This window comes from Dendropsophus ebraccatus, chromosome 7, assembly GCF_027789765.1.
Source record: "Dendropsophus ebraccatus isolate aDenEbr1 chromosome 7, aDenEbr1.pat, whole genome shotgun sequence".
NCBI lineage: Eukaryota > Metazoa > Chordata > Amphibia > Anura > Hylidae > Dendropsophus > Dendropsophus ebraccatus.
Genome location: NC_091460.1, coordinates 134,204,953 through 134,230,234, shown reverse-complemented (window position 1 = coordinate 134,230,234; position 25,282 = coordinate 134,204,953). Strand labels below are relative to the sequence as shown.

Sequence of the window (25,282 nt, the reverse complement as noted above, 5' to 3'; positions counted from 1 at the left end):
ACCGAACCGGGATCAGCACCATTAAGGTCGCAGCCCCCCTCTGAACTCCCATAGCGGCACCAGGACGTTCAGTAACGTCCTGGTGCAGCTATGGGTTAAAAGCAGCTATTTGACGGTACAAGCAGTTTGGGGGGCAGATTTGTGGGTACAGAGTCGCTTTAAAAAGTGATAGCTCTTTTATTTTTTTCAAACTACAGACACATGCAAAGTCTTTGTTTGCAACATCAATTGTACCTCGTAATGAATCTCTTCATTTTTCCATAAAATATGTTGCAAAACAAATAAAAATTATCTGGGAGGTAAAATTAAAAGCCAAAAGGTATTTTTCAAATTTAAGTTGGATTTTTCTGTTGAGGCTATGTTCACACAACGTAAATTTTGTATTAATCACAGCTGTTGTTGCCAAAGTGCAACAACAGCCATGATTAATACAAAACTTACGTTCCACTGCAGTCAATGGAATCCCGTCTGAAATGCATGCACATAGTATACACCCCGGCTGGGACCCCTAGCGGCGGCAGCGAAAACTGACATGTCAGTTTTCTGCGGCCACTATTCATCGAATAAACCTGGCCTTACAGTGTTTATACAGAATGGTAAATTTGACATCTGAAAAAAGAAAAAAATGTGGATGAGACGTGACCAAACATTATCAATTTTGCACTTTGGCGTGTTTTTGCGCCTACACTATTTACCGTGCAAGATCAGGAATGAGATAATTTAGTACTTTATTATACCAAATATGTTTTTTTTTTGTTTATATTTTTATTTAAATAATTGAAAAAGGGGGGTGATATAAACTTTTTTTATAGGATTTATTTTTACATTATTTTTACTTATATGCACTGCATTGATCCATCTTCTCCCAATCTCCCCCCCATTCTCTCTTTTACATTATTATTACATAATCATTTACTGAAACTAAAATCAAAGCCATCCTCCTAAAGTACTAAACAGGTTGTTGAGTTGGATGTCAGAGGAAAATGGGACAGACTTGGTTGGCAGTCCAATCATACCCAGGTCTCTGAGGATCTCATATTATTTATCCGAGGATTTTCACAGTCACTGCTGTATAAGATATCATATTTTTCTATATATTGTATTCTTAGGGCCCTATTCCACAGTAACAATAATCGGCCGGATCGGCCCCATTTGGCCCCATTCGGCCCATTATTGTTCGGTGAAATAGAGAATACGATCAGCCGATGATCGTGTCATCGGCTGATCGTTCATTTAGGGCCAGACCTAAAATCATCGTTCCCCCACCGCGCATTGCTACCGTTGAATAGCGGTGCACAGCGGGCGACCGACGATTTGACAAGCAGCATCATACATTACCTGTCCAGGCTTCTTCTCCGCGCTGTCTTCATCCCCGGGTCCCGCGCGCTCTATCTTCAGAATGGCCGGTCAGCTGACGGAGCGCTCAGCCAATCACAGGCCGGGACCGCCGTGGCCTGTGATTGGCTGAGTGTGGCCTTTCAGCTGACCGGCCATTCTGAAGATAGAGCGCGCGGGACCCGGGGATGAAGACAGCGCGGAGAAGAAGCCTGAACAGGTAATGTATAATGCTGCAAGGGCTGCAAGGACATCGGTAACGATGTCCTTGCAGCCCTCGCTCAACAATCATCGGGCCGTAGAATAGGCCCAGTAAATGAGCGGCGATCTAGCAGATCGCCGCTCTATTACATCGTTGATCGGCCCGTGGAATAGGACCCTTAGTCAGGGGTGCAACAAATATACTGATGTATGAGGATACACACATTAAAGTGACTCTGTACCCACAATATGACCCCCCCCCCCCAAACCACTTGTACCTTAGGATAGCTGCTTTTAATCCAAGATCTGTCCTTGGGTCCACTAGGCAGGTGATGCAGTTATTGTCATAAAAACTATTTTTAAACTGGCAGCCCCATGCCCTTTGCCTGTGGCTTACATTGTATATGCATTAGGCTGGCATGACCTCTCTGTCCCTCCTCTCTGCCCTTCTCATCATTAGGAATGCTCCAGGCAGATTGTCTCCTATTCATCAGCTGTGTGAACACTGCACATGGGCTGGATCGTTAAGATACCTGTGTAGAAACTGGTTTCAGAAAGTTATATAGATTTGTAACTTACACAGTGTTCTCTGCTGATATCTCTGTCCGGGACAGGAACTGTCCAGATCAGTAGCAAAACCTCTGTCTCAGACAGAGGTGGCAGCAGAGAGCACTGTGTCGGACTAAAAAATAAAACACCATTTCCTGCAGGATGTACAGCAGCTGGTAAGTACTGGAAGACTGCAGATTTTTAAATAGAAGTAAATTAAAAATCTAAATTATTTTCTGAAACCAGCTGATTTGTAAGAAAAATATTTTACTGGAGTACCCCTTTAGATAATGAGTATATAAAATAAAAAAATAAAGAATCTATTTCAATACATAATGGCAGGTTGAAAATGCTTTGGTGTCTATTCAAATATTAGGCTTTATAGGGGGGTGAGATTATTTGAAAAGGACCATGTTAATATTACTCTAGTCTCTACTGTTGAACAAAAACATTCTCTTATACTGGGAAGTAATATTATTCTTTGGAAAGTCTTGGAGAATTCAATAAGGTCGGCCTGTTAAAGTGATTTTTTGTATGATCAAAGATTGCTTATATCAATAGCTTTTTATTTATTTACGCAATGGTGTATGAACTGTGGCGTATATCTAAAATCTGATGGCTCAGAAATGCATTATGCTATATCAATAGCAAAGCTCGAGATAGCTCTTATAGGCTATGTTCACACAACGATTTTCGGCAGTTATTTTGTGTATCAAATAATGGCCGTTATTTAATGGGAATCTGTCACCCAACCCCACAATAGAGCAGAACCCACCTGACCCCACAATAGAGCCCCGTTATTCACTCCCTCCTGTCGGTCCCGCTCCGGATGCCGGTCCCACCTGGAGCAGTGATTTGCTATTGACAGCGGACTCATCTCTTCTCATTTGCATATTTAGCGGCAGAAGTGATGGGCGGTAATTTCTCTGCGGAGGAACTGGCATCGGAAGCAGGATCGGCAGGAGGGGGTGAGTAACAGGGTTCTATTGTGGGGTCAGGTGGGTTCTGATCCAGGTGCCAGGTTCCTTTTAGCATACTTTGGGGGCCATCACTGCAACCACAGGCATTGGTACATTATTTAGGTTTAGGTCAACACCTTTTTGGGTATGGTTGTTTTTAAAGGTCCATTGAATTTTGTTGAAAAGACGGAGAAACGGGCCAAAAAAAAACCTTGATAAACGTAATAAACTCGGCCAATAAATGTCCTGAACATTAATTTGATGACCACTGTGAAGAACGGCCGATATTCTATGCATCGTGTAGACTAATGGCGGTTGTTTTCAAAGACTTCAATGGAAAACATTGAAGACTGAAAATAACGGCCGTTATTTTGAGTATCAAATAATGTTTGTTATTCTTACTAAAAAAGACAATAGGGAAGATTTATCAAACTGGTGTGAAGTAGAATTGTCTTAGTTGCCCCTAGCAACCAATCAGATTCCACCTTTCATTTTTCAAAGAATCTGTGAGGAATAAAAGGTGGAAATTGATTGGTTGCTAGGGGCAACTGGGCCAGTTCTACTTTACGTCAGTTTGATAAATCTCCCCCAATGTGTGAACATAGCCTTAAAGTGATATTGTCACCCCCCCCCCCCCCCCCCCTTACTCTATGTGCTGTTCTCCAAACAATCCACAGGCTTAGATGCTGCACATTTGGTATATACTTCTATAAAAATTGTCTGTGTCTTCTTTCTGCTCTAAAATCTCTTCATCAGGGGACAGTGTCATTAGGCGGGGCTTCATGACAGTTGGGCCTCCTCCTTTGGCAGGAGATGGGGCCCAACTGCTTTGAAGCCCCGCCTAGTGGCACTGTCCACTGATGAAATGAAGCAAGAGTAAGGGGAGATAGTATCACTTTATAGGTGCCTTCACATGCAATCTCCCTGCAAGTACAAATGTGGGCCAACATGGGGGGGGATGAGAATAAATTTAAAGAGAAACACACTCCTTCTACCATTAGGCCGAATATGTAAGTTACCTCTCCTTACAGATACCACTGTTTAACCCCTAGACGCCCCTGGGCGTACCCGTACATCCTGGCGTCGTTAGGGGAGTTCAGAAGCAGGGCCAGGCGGCTGAATACTAGATGTCCGCCTTTCCTGGTGTCTAGTGGGGGGATCTGATCTGGACTGGGGTCTACGCCGTAATGGCTTGGCACTCTATTGCTTTCGGCTGCAGCAGCCGAAAGCAATAGAATGCCTATCTCATCAATCTATGCAGTATAACTATACTAAATAGATCTCAATGAGAGATCAGTGTACTTATACTAGAAGTCCCCCAGGGGGAATAACCCTAACCCCAGGGGAAATAACCCTAACCCCAGGGGAAATAACCTTAACCCCAGGGGGAATAACCCTAACCCCAGGGGGGCTTCTAGTGTAAGTGTAAAAAAAAATTTTATTAATAAAAAAAACCTCCCCTAATAAAAGTTTGAATCACCCCCCTTTTCCCATGTTATAAATAAAAATAAATAAACATGATTGCTATCGCCGCGTGCGTAATCGCCCAAACTATTAATTTATCACATTCCCGATCTCGCACGGTAAATGACGTAAGCACCAAAAAATCCCAAAGTTCAAAATTGCGCATTTTTGGTCACATTAAATCCAGAAAAATTGTAATAAAAAGCGATCAAAAAGTCATAAATGCGTACCGATAGAAAGAACACTTCATGGCGCAAAAAAAACCTCACACAGCCCCATAGTCCAAAGGATAAAAGCGCTATAAGCCTGGGAATGGAGCGATTTTAAGGAACATATATTTGTAAACAACGGTTTGAATTTTTTTAAAGCCATCAAATAAAATTAAAATTATACATGTTACATATCCTTGTAATTGTAACGACTTGAGGAACATATATAAGAAGTCAGTTTTACCCCAGGGCGAACGGTGCTTTATGCATAAATTCAGCCTGTCATTGCAAAGTACAATTAGTGGCGCAAAAAATAAGGGTTCATGTGGGTCTCTAGGTGAAAAATTGCAAGTGCTATGGCCTTTTAAGCACAAGGAGGAAAAAATAAAAATGCAAAAATTTAAATTGGCCCGGTCCTCTAAGGGTTAAATGGGTTGTACAGAGATGTGGTTTTACTTTTTAAAAACTGACCAGGCTGGGCTAAAAAAAAACATATTGCGCAATCACCTGCCGTAATCCCCTGCTGCTGTTGCTCTGATGGTGCCCAGGTCCCCATTACTCACCACTTCTGCCTAGACACATGGAAGTGGCCATTAAGCCAATCACAGTGCAGGCACTGACCGGCCTTAGCCATTGACCGGCTCTGCACCACCTCCTTGTGTCTAGAGAAGACCTGAAAGATGCGAGCATTGGGGTCCGGGCACCGAGGCAGGGGAGTAGACTTTTTTTGATTCGTGTTTATAGCCATGTCTGGCCACTTTTAAAAATAAAAAAAAAAATCAACGAGAAACCTCTTTAAATGGGAAAATGATAAATCTAACCTGCTGATGGCCCCTAATGCTCAAGGGGCGCAGAGAAGAAAGGTATTTGTCTTACCTTCCTCCTCGGCGCCGTTCCTGTGCAGTTCAAAGTTGAGTTCACAGCCTGGAGCACCATTAGGAGCACTGCCTGCCCCCATCGCACTGGGATGGACCGTCCGCTTCCCTGATTATCATTAGAAGGAGGGGGTTGGCTTGGCGCAATGGGAGCGGGGCAGTGCTCCTAGTGGTGCTCTGAGCCATGGACTCAACTACTAACTGCACAGGAACGGCGCCGAGCATCCCGTGCACAATAGGTACATACCAACAGGTTAGATTCATCTAACCTACTGATAGTTCCCCTTTAATAACAGCACTGACTACTCAAGGAATACACAAAATAGATAGATAGATAGATAGATAGATAGATAGATAGATAGATAGATAGATAGATAGCAGCAGGGGCGTAGCTAATGTCTCCTGGGACCTGGTGCGAGAGGCCAACTTGGGCCCCCCCCCCCCTCCTTTCACGACCAAGTGATGCTATTGGTGTGTATATATACATATATATATATATATATATATATATATATATATACATACACACACACCAAGACAGATATTACCAATAACACCAGCATATTGGAAGAAGAGTATTATCACCGTACATATTACCGCCATACTGTTACTGACCAAATCCTGTATACTGAGACCAATATTACCAGTAATACCAGTATATAGGAAGGAAACATTACTGCCACACCACAACCACTACCATCACCACCATATTGTTACTGACCAAATCCAGTACACTAAATCACCTCATCCAGTCATATAGAGGTGGCCCCAGCTCTACATAGGCTCTATACACCATATGCATTACAGTGCAGTTATATCAGGTGACTCACAGGAGACGTCTTTTCTGATCGGAGTTCTTCCTTTTTCATCTTCTTCTCCATCTGTCCTGGGCCGTTATGAGAACTTCTCCGAGCCACGAATCCACAGAATCTGCCAGACAGACATATTAGTCTCCTCACTCTGGCACCATCCTCATCTATATACATACTGCACATTTGTATTGGCCCCTTTACACCCTCATTTAGTGGGTAGCCCTGACTCTATGTGACCCCCTAATAATATATGCCCCCCTCTATGTATTCCCTCTCCCCCTATGTTGCCCCCCCCCAAATAGATGGCCCCTCTCCCCCCACCCTCCCTTATAGATGGCCTCCTCTCCCCCCTCCATATAGATGGCCCCCTCTACCCCCTCCCTTATAGATGGCCACCTCTCTCCTCACCCTCCCTTATGGATGGCCCCCTCTCTCCTCACCCTCCCTTATGGATGGCCCCCTCTCTCCTCACCCTCCCTTATGGATGGCCCCCTCTCCCCCCTCCTTGATAAATGGCCCCCTCTCCCCCCACCCTCCCTTATAGATGGCCCCCTCTCCCCCCTCCCTTATAGATGGTCCCCTTCCCCCCCCTCCCTTATTGATGGTCCCCTTCACCCCCCCTCCCTTATAGATGGTCCCCTTCACCCCCCGTCCTCCCTTATAGATGGCCCCCTCTCTCCTCACCCTCCCTTATGGATGGCCCCCTCTCCCCCTCCTTGATAGATGGCCCCCTCTCCCCCCACCCTCCCTTATAGATGGCCCCCTCTCCCCCCACCCTCCCTTATAGATGGCCCCCTCTCCCCCCACCCTCCCTTATAGATGGCCCCCTCTCCCCCCACCCTCCCTTATAGATGGCCCCCTCTCCCCCCACCCTCCCTTATAGATGGCCCCCTCTCCCCCCTCCCTTATAGATGGTCCCCTTCACCCCCCCTCCCTTATAGATGGTCCCCTTCACCCCCCCCCTCCTCCCTTATAGATGGTCCCCTTCACCCCCCCCTCCTCCCTTATAGATGGTCCCCTTCACCCCCCCCTCCTCCCTTATAGATGGTCCCCTTCACCCCCCCCCCTTCCTTATAGATGGTCCCCTTCACCCCCCCCCCTCCCTTATAGATGGTCCCCTTTCCCCCCACCCTCATAGATGCCCCCCTCTTTCCCCCCACCCTGCAGGCTGATAAAAAACAAAACAAAACTTAACTCACCTGACAACGCACTCCCACGTTGATCCTCACTCCTTCGGTCTGTCCCCGGCTGCTGCGCAGCTGCCGGGGGTGTCACGTCTTATCCCCGGCAGCGCGCGCATCCCAGAGCTCCCTGCGTGCCGGAACCGGAAGTCAGGGCCCAAGGCGCGCAGGGAGCTCTGGGATGCGTGCGCTGGCGGGCATAAGACGCGACACCCCCGGCAGCCGCGCAGCAGCCGGGGGAAGACGGAGTCGGACTCTTGTGACCGCAAGCAAAACAATGCTTGCGGTCACAAGAATGATTGATCGGGAGGGCCTTGCGGGGCCCTGAGGGCCCCGCGGGCCCCCCTTTGTGGCTGGCCCGGTCGCGGCGGCGACCCCCGCGACCACGGTAGCTACGCTACTGGATAGGAGATAGATAGATAGATAGATAGATAGATAGATAGATAGATAGATAGATAACTAGATAGATAGATAGATAGATAGATAACTAGATAGATAGATAATAGATGATAGGAGATAGATAGATAGATAGATAGATAGATAGATAGATAGATAGATAGATAGATAGATAGATAGATAGATAGATAGATAGATGATAGATAGATAGGAGATATAGACATATATGTGTGTGTTACATGCTCTTTTGTAACATCCTGTTCTCTATGGCTATGGATGTTCTTTATTTTTCCTGCAAATAATCAGAAATTTGAGCCTTTCTTTGGTTTGTGAACACCTTGTAGATGATTGTGAACCCATAGAAACAACTACAGAAAGTGTGTTTTGTAATAAGTATCAAAGGCGTCTGTACTTTATTTGATTATTCTGTGGAATTCACGTCTGGGACACTCTGGTTTTTACTATGAAACAAGAGGTATGCATTAGGACATGCAGCCAAGAGAGAAATGCAATGAATTTAACACGTCGGTCGGTTTTAAAAACATCTGCCTCCTTAGATCCTTCCTGAAAGAACATACGAGACATTAGGGAGTTCTCAAGGTGAACTCTGCTGAAGGGAATGAAATTAAATTGTGGTAAGTCACTTAGGTCAGACATGTTAGAAATGTCGCCGTTTCACACTAAATGCAATTTCCCCTGCAGCTTAGCAGAATAACAATATATTACGTCAATTATTTATATAAAAGTCACTTCATTAGGCGACTCAAGATTTTTTTTTTTTTTTTAACAAGGTAACTTTATTACCTAATAATAGAGAGGTGTCTGGATTTAAAGGAGCTGAGCTTCTGAAAGAAATCTAATTACACAACACACACGTAATATATACAGTATAAAGGTCAGGGTGAACATAGAATTTAAAGGGGTCATATCATAATTAAATATAAAAGTTTTTTTTCTGTTAGATCACAGAAAACATAACACTTTACAATTGGAATCACTAAAAATAATGGTGCCCCCTTCATCCAGATCTCTGGAAGTTGTTTTTCTCTGGTGGTGTTACATTTTCTATTATTTTTTCCCTTTTTCTAACCTATTGTTTGTTCGACTGATTTGTTTCCTTTTGCTCATTATTTGCTTTCTGTCGAGTTCCGTTTCTCTCTGTCGTGAACAAAGTTCCATGCTTGTACATATTCATGTTTGTATAATATTTTAATAATAAGCAGACTCTATTTTGGTAATAAAGGGGGGTCCTGAACACTACAATAAGCATATTAGGTAGGGGCTCTTGTGGTATGCCCCCGTGAGGTGTTATATCGGAGGACGGACGGTCACTTGCTAGGTGTTGTAGTGTGACACCACTCCGGTGGTGGATGGCCAAAATACAGACAGACCTTACTGTTTTGTCACATGACGCCAGTGCCAGCTGGGCACACAGGTGTGATGGCAGGCCTGCTTTTAGTGTGTAAGGCCAGGTGTACCCTTTTCCCCTGTGGTCAGTGTCCTGCCGGGTTGCTACCGGGTCCCTTGGGATAGTGTCACGGATTATGTAGTCACAGGTGGCCAGAGCGGTATAATCACCCTCCCAGATAGTAGGACCCACCACCCACAGAAAGGGGAAGTGTCCCAAGGTTGCGGTGTATATGCTGTGTAGGTGGTGATGAATGATCACAGACTCCGAGAGTTGGTTTACTACTTGCAAATGTGTAACAGGTAATACAGAAGGACTTCAATATACACTTGACAAAAGTTCCAATACAGACTTGAACATAAGACAACCAGATCTGTGTGATAAGTGCTGAGTAGGTGATAGTTGTGTTGGTAGAGTTGTACTGAGGCAGAGTAGCAGAGAGAAGGATGCTGTGAGAGTTTCAACCCATGTAGAAATGTGCTCTGCTGGGATGTTGGAGGATATAGTTGTAGAAGAAGAAGAAGAAGAAGAGAACACCTGTGCATTAACCTTTATTTTAGTCTTCACACCACTTTATGCCCACTAGCGTTAGCCGGACTGTCCTAATGGGTGACACAGGTCCCAGACCTTGTTACCTGGGCTGAGCGGAATGCTGAGGGTTCCCTGCTGACACCCGCGCTGCGAGATGGAGTTCATACGCTTACTGCAATTTTGCTCCACCGGGATCAGTTCCTGGCTCTGTGGCTCTATAGTGGATACTGTCCTGCTCTGTGACTTCTCCTTGTCCACGACGTGGGTTGAGGTTATCTCTTGGCTGGTCCTCTCCTAAGAGGATTAACACTGCATAGTGCTTTGTGTGGGTACATAAGAGAATGTTGGTGACAGTGTACTGTCCTGCATCCTCCCCATGCGGGGTAATAGCTAAGACTGCGCTACACTTCCTCCTTCCCGCGTGACTCACTTCCTCTACCGCGTGTAGGGCACACTGTGATTGGGTGGAAAGAGTGCAACAGAAGAATAAAGAGAAGAGGTGATAGGTGGGAAGAAAGCAGAAATCCTACTGTTTCACAGATTCTGGCACACATAAATACAATAACCCTTTGCGATCCTTCAGCTGTGCAGCTTCCATACACTAACACACAATACAGCGACATCTAGTGGTCAACTCTTAATACTACTTGTGCTATACTAGGACCACAAAAAGTACAGGTGTGAATAATAGTAACACCCCTAGTGGGACACCACTCTCTAAACTCCCTTATATGATTTCATGCAAACCCATAGTAACATAATAACAGTCATATCACACTTTGACCTAATGCAATTAAATTAGTGCAATATGGCTGGTTAGTGAGCATAGTATCCTGTCCCTAAGTAGAGGGGTAGACTGGGGTTATCTCAAGCAGGATAACTCCTTTAATTCCATCCTGTTTGACATACATGTACATTTCCAGGCTGGCAACTTTAAAAATAGACTTAGGGTTGATTCACACGTAACATATCCGCAGCGGATTTTTCACTATGAATTCGCAACTAAATCAGCTGCGGATATTTTCCCATTAATTTCAATGTGCTGACATATTCACAGTCGGATTGTCATCCTGCTGCGAGTATGGGGTCCCCGCTCCTGATTGCTTCGGAAGCTCCTGTCGGTCAGCTCCTGGGAGCCTCCATAGCAAGCCGGAGCGGGGACCCGATAAAGTATGTTCCTAGGCCGCGTGAGGTTAATGGCGCTGAGTTTGCCATACTCGCAGCAGGAGTATGTCAGCACATTGAAGTGAATGGGCAAGTATCCGCAGTTGATTTCTTGTGTGAAGTGACGTGTGAAGCTACACTTAAAGGGGTTGTGTCATGAAGCAAAGAAGGTAAAATCAGACGTTTGCCACATAAATATATGTAAAGGAGGACAACTGTGCCATTTTTAGTAAAGTAGCCTATATCCCTGTGTCATTTTTCTTCCCTATGCATGACTTCCTGGTTTCCTCTCTGAACTGTGACTGCGGTTGCCATGCAACAGTGCAGAAACTTTCCCACAATCCCCCTTGCTTGCATGTAAAGTGAAAACCAACTGACAGCACTAATTAGACAGATCATGTGACTGGGATTGAACTGAGCAGTAGGAGACCCAACCCCCAACCTACTGGATGCCTGGAGGGCCAGAACTTTTGCAAAGGTTATTAAAACAACGTAGATACACAGGGGGATTAGTAAGGCGATATCTCTCTATTGATACATTTTAAGAAATGCTTATTCACTGGAAATATGTTTTTTGTTTTGTTTTTGTTTTTTTTTGCTTTTCCAATTATATTTATGTCAAAAAGAAATATACAGTTCCATACAGAACAACAATATGTATACAATCTTTATCAAGAAACATAATGGGGGAGATTTATCAAACATGGTGTAAAGTGAAACTGGCTCAGTTGCCCCTAGCAACCAATCAGATTCCACCTTTCATTTTCCAAAGAGTCTGTGAGGAATGAAAGGTGGAATCTGATTGGTTGCTAGGGGCAACTGAGCCAGTCTCACTTTACACCATGTTTGATGAATCTCCTCCATAAGGCGTAATTCAAGCCCCATTGACCTCTACAGGATTTCTTTAGCGGAATCTGCCCAAAGAATTGACATGTCAATTGTTTGGGTCGAAGGTGGATCCACGGCAGAAAATTCTGCTAGAAAATTCTGCCATGTGAACAACAAAGCAGAAATCCTATTGAACAAAGTGGGACATCGCTCTGTTCATATTTTACAGGAGGAATTTCAAGCTGAAATTAAAAGCGGATTCTGCTTCAAATTTCTCAACTATTCCTCAGTGTGCACACACCCTAACAGAGGATATTAGTCCTGTAAAGCGCAGAATGTCCCAAACTTACAGTAGGAGTTATCTGGTTGCAATTTAACCTTTGTCAAGGCACCCAAAGTTAATATGTTCTTTTTAACACAATGTGACGCGGCTCCAGTACAATCAATGGAGCCGTGTCACAGAGGGGAGGGGGTTTCATAACACTGGAGGCCGGTGGGCCTGCCTCTAGTTCTTCAGGCCAGGCCGAAGCCCAGGAATAGACAGCGGGTACCTGGCTGCGGTTCATAAAAAGTACCATGCCACTGGCATCCCGGCACCAGAGCCAGTCTATTCATGTAAGAACCTTGGTACATTCGCTTTAATAGTTTTGTGGAGTTTAACCCCTAGGCGACCTAGGACCAGTACGCCATGGGTGCCTGTCCCCAGACGACCCTGGGTGTACCAGTACGTCCTGTGCTATAAAGCGCGCTCTGGAGCGCAGCGTGCTTCATAGCAGGTGGGGGCCGGCTGCAGTGAGCAGCCCGGCCCTCACTGTTAATGACAGGTTGCAGCGATCTCGCTACAGCGTGTCATTAACCCCTCAAATGCCGCCACTTTAAGGTTAAGTGACAGGGGCAGTCCCCTGTCATTTACCGATCGGGTCCAATGTATCAAACCGCCGGAAGTTTCTCACCTTCCTCCGTGCGGTCCGATCGTCTTTCTGCTCATTGAGTCTGCCACAGGCAGGCTCAATGAGCAGAACGCCTATAACACTGATCAATGCTAGGCCTATGGCACAGCATTGTACAGTGTCTGCAATCTAAGCATTGCAGGTAAAAGTCCCCCAGGGGGACTTAAAATGTGTAAAAAAAAAAAAAAAAAGGAAAAAATGTTTTTATAAATACCCCAAAGCCCCTCCCCCAATAAAAGTTAAAATCACCCCCCTTTCACATTATATAAATAAAACATATAAAAATAAATAAATAAACATTATATAGCGTAGCGTGCCTAATTGTCCGATCTATTAAAATTATAACAAGCATCATCGCGAACAGCGTAAACGAAAAGAGTGAAAAAAGCGCCAGGATTGCCGATTTTATGTTACATTTCATATAAAAAAAAATTAATTAAAAGTGATCAAAACGTCCGATCTTCACAAATATGGTAATAAAAGAGATCGTGGCGGAAAACATAACACCCCATACAGCCCCGTAGGTGAAAAACTAAAACTGTTATAAGCGTCACAATAGGCCCATTGTATTAATAATTAATTGCAAGAAATAAGGATTTCATTAAAAAAATATATATAACATAAGAGAATCTGTGTAACCTGCATATGGTTGTGTTCAGACTGACCTATAGAATAATAGTATCATGTCGCTGTTACCATATAGTGCATTACGTAGACACAGGAACCCCCCAAACATTACCATATTGCATTCTTTTTTACGATTTCACCAATTTATATCTTCATAAATAATATATTTGGGATTCCATCATACATGTTATGGTAAAATGAATGACGCCATTACAAAGTACAACTATTCCTGTAACAAATAAGCCCTTACATGGCCTGTAGATAGAAAACTGAGAGTGCTAGAGCTCTTAGAAGGGGAGGAGGGAAAAACGAAAGCGCAAAAATGAAAATTTGTGCGGTCCACTGGGTCATTTTGGGCCTGGTCCTCAAAGGGTTAATTATTTTATTTAAAAATGGGAAATGTGGGTGACAAACTTTATTAAGGGGGACAAATTATATATATTTTTATATATATATATATATATATATATATATATATATATATATATATATATATATATATATATATATTAATGGTTACATAAATGCCCCACTTTCCAATGATAATGTACTGTGTGACGCTCTCATGATACTCTTCCTTTAACACATGTAAAATGGACATTGGCCGCTAGATGGCGCTGTCCTATCTCACTGCCGCTACTACTTCTGCACACGTACCTTCTCTTCTATATAATATTCGGCAAGTTTACACCAGGCATCCGCGTGTACGAAGCGCAAACTCCGTGCATAATATTATACCTACTGGCATTTGCCCTTACTAAACATGTCCACCGGATGTTACCCTTTCGGATGACGTCAAGTCCTGGCAGCCAATGGCAGTTCAGCTCTGCCGTACGCGACGTGATGACGCCTCCGGTTGAAGTGAAAGGCGCGATTTCTTGCATCTGTGGCAGGATTCTATACGGGAGGCCTGAGAATGGCGGCGCAGCTGATGAAGGAGGGGATCACACTGAAGGGAAGCGCCGAGATCGTGTCCGAGTTCTTCTGTGAGTGTCCGGCCTGGTTATACCATCGTGTGTACATGTGCGGGGGTGGCTGGAAGCGTCCACTTGTCATGGGGGCCGCTCACTACACAGCAGCAGCAGGGCTGGGGGCTCACACACACACATATATATATATATACATTACAGCAGCTGCTCCTTCCTGTTATGAGATAGTTTAACCCTTTAGTGGAATCATACACCTGGGGATAAACCCTGTGGCTTTTGATGCAGCGACCAGGCTCGTGTCACAAAGAAAAAAACTCATTGCCTTAAAGGGGTAGTGCGGCGCTAACCGTTTATTCACTAAATAACAAACATTACAAAGGCTTACACAGTTATGCTCAGCCAATCACGGGTGAGCAGCTGATGACGCAGCAGAGGAGGGAGGGCTGGAGCGGTCCGTCCGGCCTCCCGAAGATGTCGTCATTGTCCCAAGATGGCCGCCGGGGGTCGACAGTAATTCGGTGAGTATAACGCACCACACTTCCGGGGAAGGGGGAGCGATAATTGGCCCTATCCGGCTGATTATCGATCATTGGCTGATCGTTGATATAGGTTTGGACCTTCAATTGTGGGGTGGCCAGCGGCTGATGATATGCAAAGTTACATACATTACCTATCCATGGTCCAGGGCTACTCTTGCGGTCTGCTTCTCCCCAGGTCCTGAGCGCTGCAGCTTCAAAGCTGTGACCAGTGATCGGCTGAGCGGCCTGTCAGCTCAGACAGGCCGCTCTGAAGCTGCAGCGCACAGGACCTGGGGAGAAGCGGACCGCAAGAGGAGCCCTGCAGCCTGGATAGGTAATGTATAACGTTTAAGCAAGGGCATCGGTAACAAACGAATAGGTCCAGTAAATAAGTACCATTAATCTAGCAGATAGGTGCTCGTTTACTGTCATCAGGTATAATTGATAATTGGCCCGATCGTACGATTAACGATGTCGGAGTAACTATTTTTTTTTTTTCATAACGATGAGCGTTTAGACGGTACGACATATCATACTGAAAATTTGCTTTGCGATCGCTTAAGCCTTTCTCACACATTGGTTAAATCGGTGAACGACTGTTTCCACAGAACGATCTGCGAATTTTTTTGCGAACGACGATTTGAGAACATGTTGAAAGATCAAAATGAGCGATTTCCTCATTCGTCGTTTGATTGTTCTCTGCGTCTACTCGTATGATTATCGTTCGAATTCGATCGTTATTGCGCAAATTCGCACGATAATCGTTACGTGTAAACGCAGCTTAAGTGGGAGATGTTACCCCCCCTTCGGGATTTCACATGCTTCTGCGCAGTTCCACTAAGTGAACAGTATTAGAGCACTATTACACGCAGAAGTTCGTTATATCGTTCAAATTTAAACGATAATCCTGTGTAATTGCAGGCAGCAATCGAAAAATTTTCATGCGTTGATTTAGATCTGACCCTATAGTCATAGCTAGTAATTCGCTGTTATTCTGCGTTCGTTAACTAATTGTTTAGTGTAAGGGTCCATTTACACACACAGGTTATCTGACAAAGATTTGAAGCCAAAGCCAGGGATGGATTATGACCTGATCTCTGTTTATAGTCTGTTCCTGGCTTTGGCTTCAAATCTTTGGCAGATAACCTGTCAGATAATCTTTCTGTGTAAATGGACCCTAATTCTGAATGGTTCTTCCTTTTGCCGGGATCAGATGGGAGTAAACTATCACAGTAACGACTATTCTGTGTAATACGGTGAATGATTTTGGGCTAAAGATAATCCTTGTTTGCGATTATCGTTTATCAGTTATTGTTAAAAAATCGCTAATAGTCTAATAGGATTCTTACCTTCACGATGAGAGCGGAGTACAGTTTATAGAGAACATATAGGTCAGTGGGGTAATCTGCTCATGAAAAATAAATTTTTAATCATCCCCCCCCCCCCCTTCCTGGAGATTATCATTTCCTTTCATATCTTTTCTGTCTCCTTCCCCCAGTTCTGAGCCTCCTTCTTTCTGCTGCAGACACAAAAAACTGTGTGAGCTGTTTACTCTGTCACCACCCTGAGCTCCCTCCTCCCCATGTAAACAGCGCCCCTGGCTGAATGTCTCTACATCCTGTAAGAATTGGAGGTTAATCACAGTAAGGTCACAGGTAACTTGACCTCAGATTAACCCTCCGGCATTACAGAGTGCAAAGACATCCGACCAGGGACGCTGTTTACATGGGGAGGAGGGAGCTCAGTTAACATCTCACTCACAGTTTTCTGTGTCTTCCTCATAACTGAGGAAAGGAGACGAAGAGGGTAATGACATGTATTATCAGCTGCTGTATGTCCTGCAGGAAGTGGTGTATTCTCTGAAGTCTGACACAGTGCTCTCTGCTGCCACCTCTGTCCATGTCAGGAACTTTTCAGAGCAGGAGCAAATCCCCATAGAAAACCTCTCCTGCTCTCCAGACTGGAAAGAATACATCACTTCCTGCAGGACATACAGCAGCTGATCAGTTAAAATTAGCAGCCCCCCTCTCTCTATAAACCATTTAGAACATGAACAGCGACATTTAGGAGTAAAACAGCCGGGATCTGAGTTATCTGACCTCAGCCTGTGTATTACTACTATGCCTGGTGTATGTGATCTGTGACTTTGTTTCTTTTTTGTGGTTGAAATGGTGATTTCTTTCTTTTTTTTCCCCTCAGATTTTGGTATCAATAGTATTTTATATCAGCGTGGGGTTTATCCAGCAGAGACCTTCACTCGTGCACAGAAGTATGGCCTTAGCATGCTCGTCTCTACAGACCCGGATCTTAAGAACTACCTGAACACAGTGGTGGAGCAGCTGAAAGGTACACGTCACATGACACATTGCAAGGCCATGCTCCCACACGGGATTTATGCTCCGTATTTGCCAACCAAAACCAGCAGTGGATTGAAAACAGAAACCGGCTATGTTCATACACTGTTGAAAATTAGTGGATGGCCATCATTTAATGGCAAATAATGGTCGTTATTTTAAAGCAATGGCCGTTGTTTTAAAATAAGGTCAATTATTTGCCATTAAATGGCGGCCATCCACTAAATTTCAATGGTGTGTGAACATAGCCGGTTTCTGTTTTCAATCCACTGCTGGTTTTGGTTGGAATATACTGAGCAAAAATACTGTGTGGGAGCATGGCCCAACTCCGAGGACAGGGGTAGTGCTGTTTGTGTGAGAAAGTACCTGCGTTATAGCCCTCTTAAAGTATGACTGTTTTATATAGCTTTTTTTTTTTTTTTTTTTTTTTTTTTTTTAATCAATAGTCCAGGCGATTTTAAGAGACTTTGTAATTGGGTTTATTAGGCAAATATTCCATTATCTGCATTCAAAAAGACTTTTCCTAGCTCCCCCCCCCCCCCCTCTCCTCTCTTATTCACTGCTCATTACCAGGAAATCTCGACTCATTTACATCAGTCATGCCCTGTCTGTTCTATGGAGGGGGGAGGGGGGAGGAGGGAGGTTAGTCACCAGCAGAGAACAAAGGATTACACAGCGGGACCTGTGTGAAAGCCGGTATTCAGAGGTCAGTGCTGACTTCAGAGGAGATAGCCCGGTGATGTAGCTGTAAATTAACTCTTTGTTGTCCTGTTTTGGTGCCTCATCTCCCTCCACCCCTCTTCTCTCCATAGAAAATAGTGAAGACGGGGGAGAGCTTCAAACTGCTTCTTCATGATAAAAATGCATTTTCCGGCTAATAAACCCAATTACAAAGTTTCTTAAAAACGCGTGTACTATTGATTTCTGCAAAAAAATTAAGACAGCGATACTTTAATGTTTATGGGTGCTAGAAATAGCTGATTTACAATGAGGCATACATATATAGCCTGGTTCCTGGACCCTTGTGGATGATAGAAAATAGAAGCAAGAATGTGCAGCCCTTTCTAGTATGTGCAGCAATTTCTCAGGATGTAAGAAGACTTTCCCTGGCCCTCCAGCATCGTCAGTCAGACTGTTCCTTTGCGGTCTTTGGTTACTTATTAATACCAGTCACTGTTAGTTTATACTGGCGGACTGTTCAAGTGGCGCTTCAGTATGCTATAAAAACACTGGTAAAACTCCTGGTGTGTTACACACTAAGGATGGCCGTGCTCCTTACTACTTTCCCACTTTTGTATATTAGAGAGGCTTTACCCCCTCAATTTGTCCTTATGTCCGCTTTGTGTTAGGCAAACTTTATTAACAAATGTAGCTTTAACAATACACTTTTGTTACATACTATAGACAGGTAGAACTAACAGAAGAATAAGAGCGATTGCATTGCTCTTGCCATGCCTCTAGATCCCCTGCAGTTTCATATGGTATAGATCGGTATCGATATATACAACCCATGGCAAAACAATCCCCATGCTTAGTGTGTTTTCCAAATAAACAATCAGATGTGACCCCCAGCAATCTATTAGCTAAACATTCTAAACACATTAAAGTGAAACTAGCAGGTTTGTTCATATCGACCTGCTGTTATGTACCTGGAGGGAGGGGAGATCGTCACACAAGTGGCCAGCGGGTCCACTCCTAGTGCTTCATGCCGGGCTGGTGCTCGGGAATAGACCAGCACCATGTGCAGGATCCAGGTGGCGTTGTGTGTTAAAGTAACCATTTTAAAACTGATCCATTAAACAGACAGCAAAAGTGCCGTGTGAACACAACCTTAGCCAAAAAGAAAGAAAGGTTGGAGGTGTGGCTGTCCCAGCAGTACCGATTTGATTTAAATCCCCAGAAAACTGCTATAAAGTCTCTGACTAGATTCTGCCATAGAATGCATTGTTGTAACAAAGAGTAATAGTTTCGTTTGGCTTTTTTCAGATTGGCTGCACAAATGCCAGGTCCAGAAACTGGTGGTGGCGATTTCAAGCATCGACAACAATGAAATTCTGGAACGTTGGCAGTTTGATATAGAGTGTGATAAAACCGTGAAGGATGACAGGTAACTCGGCTATGGGATGAAATTCTTGTGCATAGAATTTACAGAATAGAATAATAAAACTGCCTGGAATATCTGATCCGCCTCTTAAAGTAAAGGGGAGGGATTGTGATGTTGCTGTGTGCGGGGGTTGAGGGACTGGTATTGGGATAAATGCGGCACATGCAGATACTATGACCCCTCTGTGTGCAAAATTTTGCTAGCTGCGCAGCTTCATACATTACCCTCCTTACGTGTACTTTTCCTCTCTGAGGGTCTCATGACAGCGGTGTAATGTCAATCAGGTGGCTTACGTGATGCCGGGAATCATGTGCTTCTCTTCTCCTGTGGGCAGGGGAATGAGACAGACCATGGGGCACAGTGGAGGCAAGGGGTCATACATGCATTTAGGGGAACTGCTAATAGTATATGGGTGTCATTACTAGCTCTGGTTATTGTTTAAACAAGTAGTATATTTGTTTCAGCGTTGTAAGAGACAAGTCTCCGAAAGTCATTCAGGAAGAAATCCGATCAGTCATCCGACAAATCACAGCCACGGTTACTTTCCTTCCGCTGCTGGAGACTGCGTGTAAGTAGTGTACAATTGTTTGTTAGGTTTTTTTTTTTTTTAATGAGTTATCAGTATTGTGATTCTAGGGAAATAAGACCTGTAATGTTTCAGTATGTTTACGTGAATTACTGTCATAATCTACCATTTTGCATGAATAAACCCTAGAGTTAGTCATAGTAGGACAATGCTTTGGTTTCTAACGCTTGTAATCCAAATCCACTCTTAAACCAAAGAAAATTTTCCCATAAGAAATCACTGATCTGCAGAAAATTGGTTCCACACCCCAAAAATAATAATTTATTATTCTGAATAATATGTAAAACAGATGAAACAGCAGAATCTGTGATATTATAAGTTACTGTACAGTAATGGAGAGGATGGGAAACACAAGGGCTGACAGAGACTGCAGGGAGCATGAAGGAATGAGCAGGGCAGATGTGGGCACATGCAGGCACTCTCTGTCCGGGGAGAGAGGGGTTACAGCTATGAATAGATTACCTCCACAGTCCTGTTCCCTGATGCAAGCCCCAGCCTGAAGTGGATCTGCTATGATTTGGAAGGTGAGGGAGACTTCCTGGGTCAGAGTACAGGACTGTAGACCCCGCTATGCAGACCATACCCCTCCTCCACTCCCCCTCCCACCCAGTACAGGGAGCTCTTACACCAAAGCAATGCTCTTAAACCAAGTCACGATTTTGAAAAACTGTGAGCTCTTAAACCAAAACGCTCTTAAACCAAGTTACTCTTAAACCAAGGTACCACTGTAATTCGGTAATGGTCGGCTAGGACGGGTACTTTGTATTAGGGAAGTCACAATACCAGAATTGAGTTCGATACAGATACCAGCTTTTTTTTTTATTTCAATATTCTATACTAATTCAATACGTAATAAAGTTAAAGGAAAAAAGCTTAAAAATACAAATATAATACGCCCCCTCCCTCACCTAGACTGCGGATATGATGCCCCTATACCCAAACTGCGGATATAATTCCTGCCTCCATGTACCACATTTTTATTTGTGACTCTTTGATCACTTTTTTTGTTACCTTTTTTTTTTTTTTCTGGATGTGACCAAAAATCAGGAGGCTTCAGGAAACCATCAGGATTTCCTGACAGTGATCCATTTTTACCTAAGCGAAACCATGAGGAAATTCCTTCAGGATTTCCCGATACATCCCAGCAGTTAGTATACCATATGCACAACAATGCCCAGCATACCTCCTTATGCGCAACAACTGCACTACTATGCAGCTTAACATAAAGTATCGAATACCAGGAAATCCTGATACCGAACAATTTTTTGCCCGGAGTATCGATATTTTAGATACTACATAGTGTGGCTCCCTGCCACACAGAAATCTTAAGTTCATGTGTTTTTTGTGTTTTTTTTTTACTTAGTACTTACTAACACTGTTCGTTTTAACTCTACAGGTGCCTTTGATCTACTGATCTACACTGATAAAGATTCAGAAGTGCCAGAGAAATGGGAGGAGTCAGGACCGCAGTTTGTTTCCAACTCTGAAGAAGTCCGGCTTCGCTCCTTCACCACTACAATACATAAAGTTAACAGCATGGTGGCATATAAGAAAGTAGCCTGCTAATGGCAAATGCTAATTTTTAGTTTTCCTCGCTTCTCTTTTGTATTTGTGCTCTTTCTAATCCATCAAAGTCCTGCTTTTGTGGTCACACCTTCTTATGTGCCATTTAAAGCTTTGTAGAGGACTTTGGTTCTCTCAGGACTACTGCATTAGCTTAGGCTGAGATATACTGGAGAGAGGATTTAACGCTTCAAGTTAAACGGAAAACTATGAGCAAGTCAAAAGTTTAGCTCACATCATGTCTCAGTCCTAAGACCGGATACAATTGTAAGTTATAACTGGGGCAAGGGCACAGCAGCTTTCTCCTCTCCTCTGCCAGTCCACATCAGCATACATTTCTTGTATGGGGCAGACTTATCCTTTATAGCAGGGGTGGTGAACCTTCAGCCCTCCAGCTGTTGCAAAACTACAGTTCCCATCATGCCCGGACAGCCAAAGCTACGCTTTGGCTGTCCGGGCATGATGGGAATTGTAGTTTTGCAACAGCTGGTAGCCGAAGGTTCCCCATCCCTGCTCTATAGTCTTATAAACCTGTTCTTTCAGTAAACTCCAATTACTGACAGATTTAATGGACCTATGATGAATGTCATAGTGCCATAGTGTGTGTGTGTATATATATATATATATATATATATATATATATATATATATATATATATATATATATATATTTATTTATTACACACACACACTTGGGAGACTTTTATGCTATCTATGTACTAAATCACTACCTATGCACATGGCCTGCACGCTACCAGTGTGTCCTGTGTGGCTGTGACCTTCATAAAGCCAATGAAGGTCACTCTTATCTGTTTGGTAAGCCGAATAGCCTGGCACATTAATCTGCCTAATCTGAATATAAATGTTACCTCTCCCCTACACTGAGTTTGCATCTTATGTGTTGAATTGTCTGACAGTCGGTCATGAAAGGTGTTTGTATGCTGTCGCTGCTTTTGTGCTGCCTGTTGCTGTTACTGCTTGATATCTACATTATAGCAGCTTGTAGCTGTCTGACATATTTTGCATGCTCAGCAAATCCACTAGCCTCCTCTCTAGTCCTAGTTCACACTTCTTTGTGCCTTTTATTCTTGGTGGTGGTGAAATCCCATTGCATATCTGTTCTTCCAGAAGTGCTCTTAGGCTAAAGGCCCTTTTACATGGCAAACGAATGGCAATTGGTGTGATCAGCGCTCATTTGCAAGACTTTTCATTAAAGGAGAAATCCGGCAAAATTTTTTATTAAAGTATTGTATTGCCCCCCAAAAGTTATACAAATTGCCAATATACACTTATTATGGGAAATGGTTATAAAATGCTTTTTTTCCCTGCACTTACTACTGCATCAAGGCTTCACTTCCTGGATAACATGGTGATGTCACTTCCCGGATAACATGGTGATGTCACTTCCCGGATAACATGGTGATGTCACTTCCCGGATAACATGGTGATGTCACTTCCCGGATAACATGGGAAGTTGGAGCTGTGCGGGCTGTGGCTGCTGGAGAGGATGATGGCAGGAGGACACTGAGGGAAACAGGGCACTGGAGGGACACTGAGCATCCCTCTGCCATCATCCTCTCCAGCAGCCACAGCCCGCACAACTCTGGGAGTCGGGTTGTGACATCACCATGTTATGCAAGAAGTGACATCACCATGTTATGCAAGAAGTGACATCACCATGTTATCCAGGAAGTGACATCCCCATGTTATCCAGGAAGTGAAGCCTTGATGCAGTAGTAAGTGCAGGGAAAAAAGCACTTTATAAGCATTTCCCGTAATAATTGTATATTGGGCATTAGGGACAATACAATACTTCAATAACAATTTTCACCGGACTTCTCCTTTAATCGTGTAGGTGGGCCACATGAATAGTACCTAGATTTTGCGATGCACTTTAAATGCATTATGGGCCGCACATGGGAGATGTGCAGCGGATAATGAAAACTCCTCTTACCGCACAAAAGATTGTTTGACAGCTGCTCACTGGCCCTTTTGCATGGGCCTATCATCGAGTAAAGGAACACTCCTTAGCAATAATCGGCAGCGTAGGGGCTACATGGAAATAACTTTTTTTTTATCAATAAATTCAGGAGGTTATCCACGATTGGAAAAGATTGGCTGCTTTCTTCCTAAAAATGGCACCATAGCAGTCCACAGGATGAGTGTGGTGTTGTCTGAAGCTACATCCCAAAGCTAGGTTCACACTAGCCGAATACTGATATATTATGTCTGTTTACAGTCACAAGTACAACCTTGGTTTGGATAAGACTGTTCATCAGACCTGTGGATGTGAAAATACATGTATTATAACCCAGTTTTAAAATCGAGGTCAGAGGTTAAAGCGAGACAGTACAGATATGCATAAATCTATGCTGACAGTTTCCAGATGCCTACTGCAAAAGCATAGCATACATACTTTTAGTGCTGCTGTGTGATCTGGCATTTTCAGTAACGTTCTTTAGTCCGGGCTGACAGGGCCACTGTGTCTTCAGTGGCCTGAAGATAGAGCAGGGTGGGCCCATACAGTGCCACAAAACCATCCCTGTGACCACATCTGCCTAGAATAAAAGTTTTTACTGAAGATACCAGATCACACAGCATCACTAAAGGTATGTATGCAGTGCCTATGTAATAAGCATCTGGAAAACCACAGCACAGATATATATGTATGTGTGCTGTCAGTTTCCCTTTAAAGGAGTAATCCAGCGCTATAAAAACATAGCCACTTTCCTCCAGAGACAGCAAAACTCATCTCCAGTACAGGTGGGGTTTGCAATTAAAGTAGTTGTCCAGCGAAAATCTCTTTCAAAATCAACTGATATCAGAAAGTTATGTAGGTTTGTAATTTACTTCTTTTAAAAAAATCTCAAGTCTTCCCATACTTATCAGCTGCTGTATGTCCTGCAGAAAATGTTGTTTTATTTTCAGTCTGACACAGTGCTCTCTGCTGACCTCTCTGGCCGAGACAGGAACTCTCTCGGTTTTCCATGAATCCCCATAAAAAACCTCTCCTGCTCTGGAGAGTTCCTGTCTTGGCCAGAGGTGGCAGCAGAGAGCGAGGTGTCAGACTGAAAATAAAACATTTTCTGCAGGACATACAGCAGCTGATAAGTATGGGAAGACTTGAGATTTTTTAATAGAAGTAAGTTACAAATCTATATAACTTTCTGATATCAGTTGATTTGAAAGAAAGAGATTTTCGCTGGACAACCCCTTTAAGCTCCATTCACTTCAATGGAACGGAGTAACAAAACCTTCACCCAAACTGGAGACCAGTGGTGCTGTCTCCTTTAAGGCCTATCTTTCTCTTTCTGTGCTTTAGTTATATCTTGCAGGTTTTCCATGGGTCATTTTAAACCTTGTATTAATAGTACTAACCTTTTTATAAGGCTGTAGACTGCAATATGGCTTGGGATTTAGTAATTTTGTTAAATTGTGATTTTTGAAAGGTCTACCGGATTTTTATATTTGTGAATATTTTATTTATGTATGTTCTATGTACAAGCATTGCCATGTCTCCACAAGAACTTTTTTTTTTATGTAAATAAAGTTTGAAAATTGTTACTAAGCTCCGTAAGACATGTTCACCTCCAAAATAAAGGTTACAGACGTCAGTACAGGCTACGTGTTTCATCTTACCACTTTTAATATAGCCACAAAATGGACCATGGTGATTGCATTGGTGGCTTGAGGTAAAGGGTGAACCTATGTGCCATTAAAGGAGAAGTCCGGCGAAAAT

The 25,282-nt window shown here is 43.6% G+C and overlaps 1 protein-coding gene across 1 annotated transcript; it reads left to right on the top strand.

Moving 5' to 3' along the window:
* Positions 1–14,342: 14,342 nt before the first annotated feature.
* Positions 14,343–21,938, top strand: MAD2L1 (mitotic arrest deficient 2 like 1). Its single transcript, XM_069976817.1, has 5 exons — positions 14,343–14,475; positions 17,136–17,282; positions 19,277–19,397; positions 19,859–19,962; positions 21,377–21,938. Exons 1-5 carry the CDS (start codon positions 14,406–14,408, stop codon positions 21,544–21,546), a joined length of 612 nt encoding a protein of 203 aa, XP_069832918.1. The 5' UTR covers positions 14,343–14,405; the 3' UTR covers positions 21,547–21,938.
* The last annotated feature ends 3,344 nt before the right edge of the window (positions 21,939–25,282 follow it).

Excerpts from the sequence above, each read along its gene's own strand:
- MAD2L1 (XM_069976817.1), top strand. The coding sequence starts at position 14,406 with ATGGCGGCGCAGCTGATGAAGGAGGGGATCACACTGAAGGGAAGCGCC. Across the intron at positions 14,476-17,135 it reads GATCGTGTCCGAGTTCTTCT|ATTTTGGTATCAATAGTATT; the intron begins GTGAGTGTCCGG and ends TTTTCCCCTCAG. Across the intron at positions 19,963-21,376 it reads TCCGCTGCTGGAGACTGCGT|GTGCCTTTGATCTACTGATC; the intron begins GTAAGTAGTGTA and ends TTAACTCTACAG.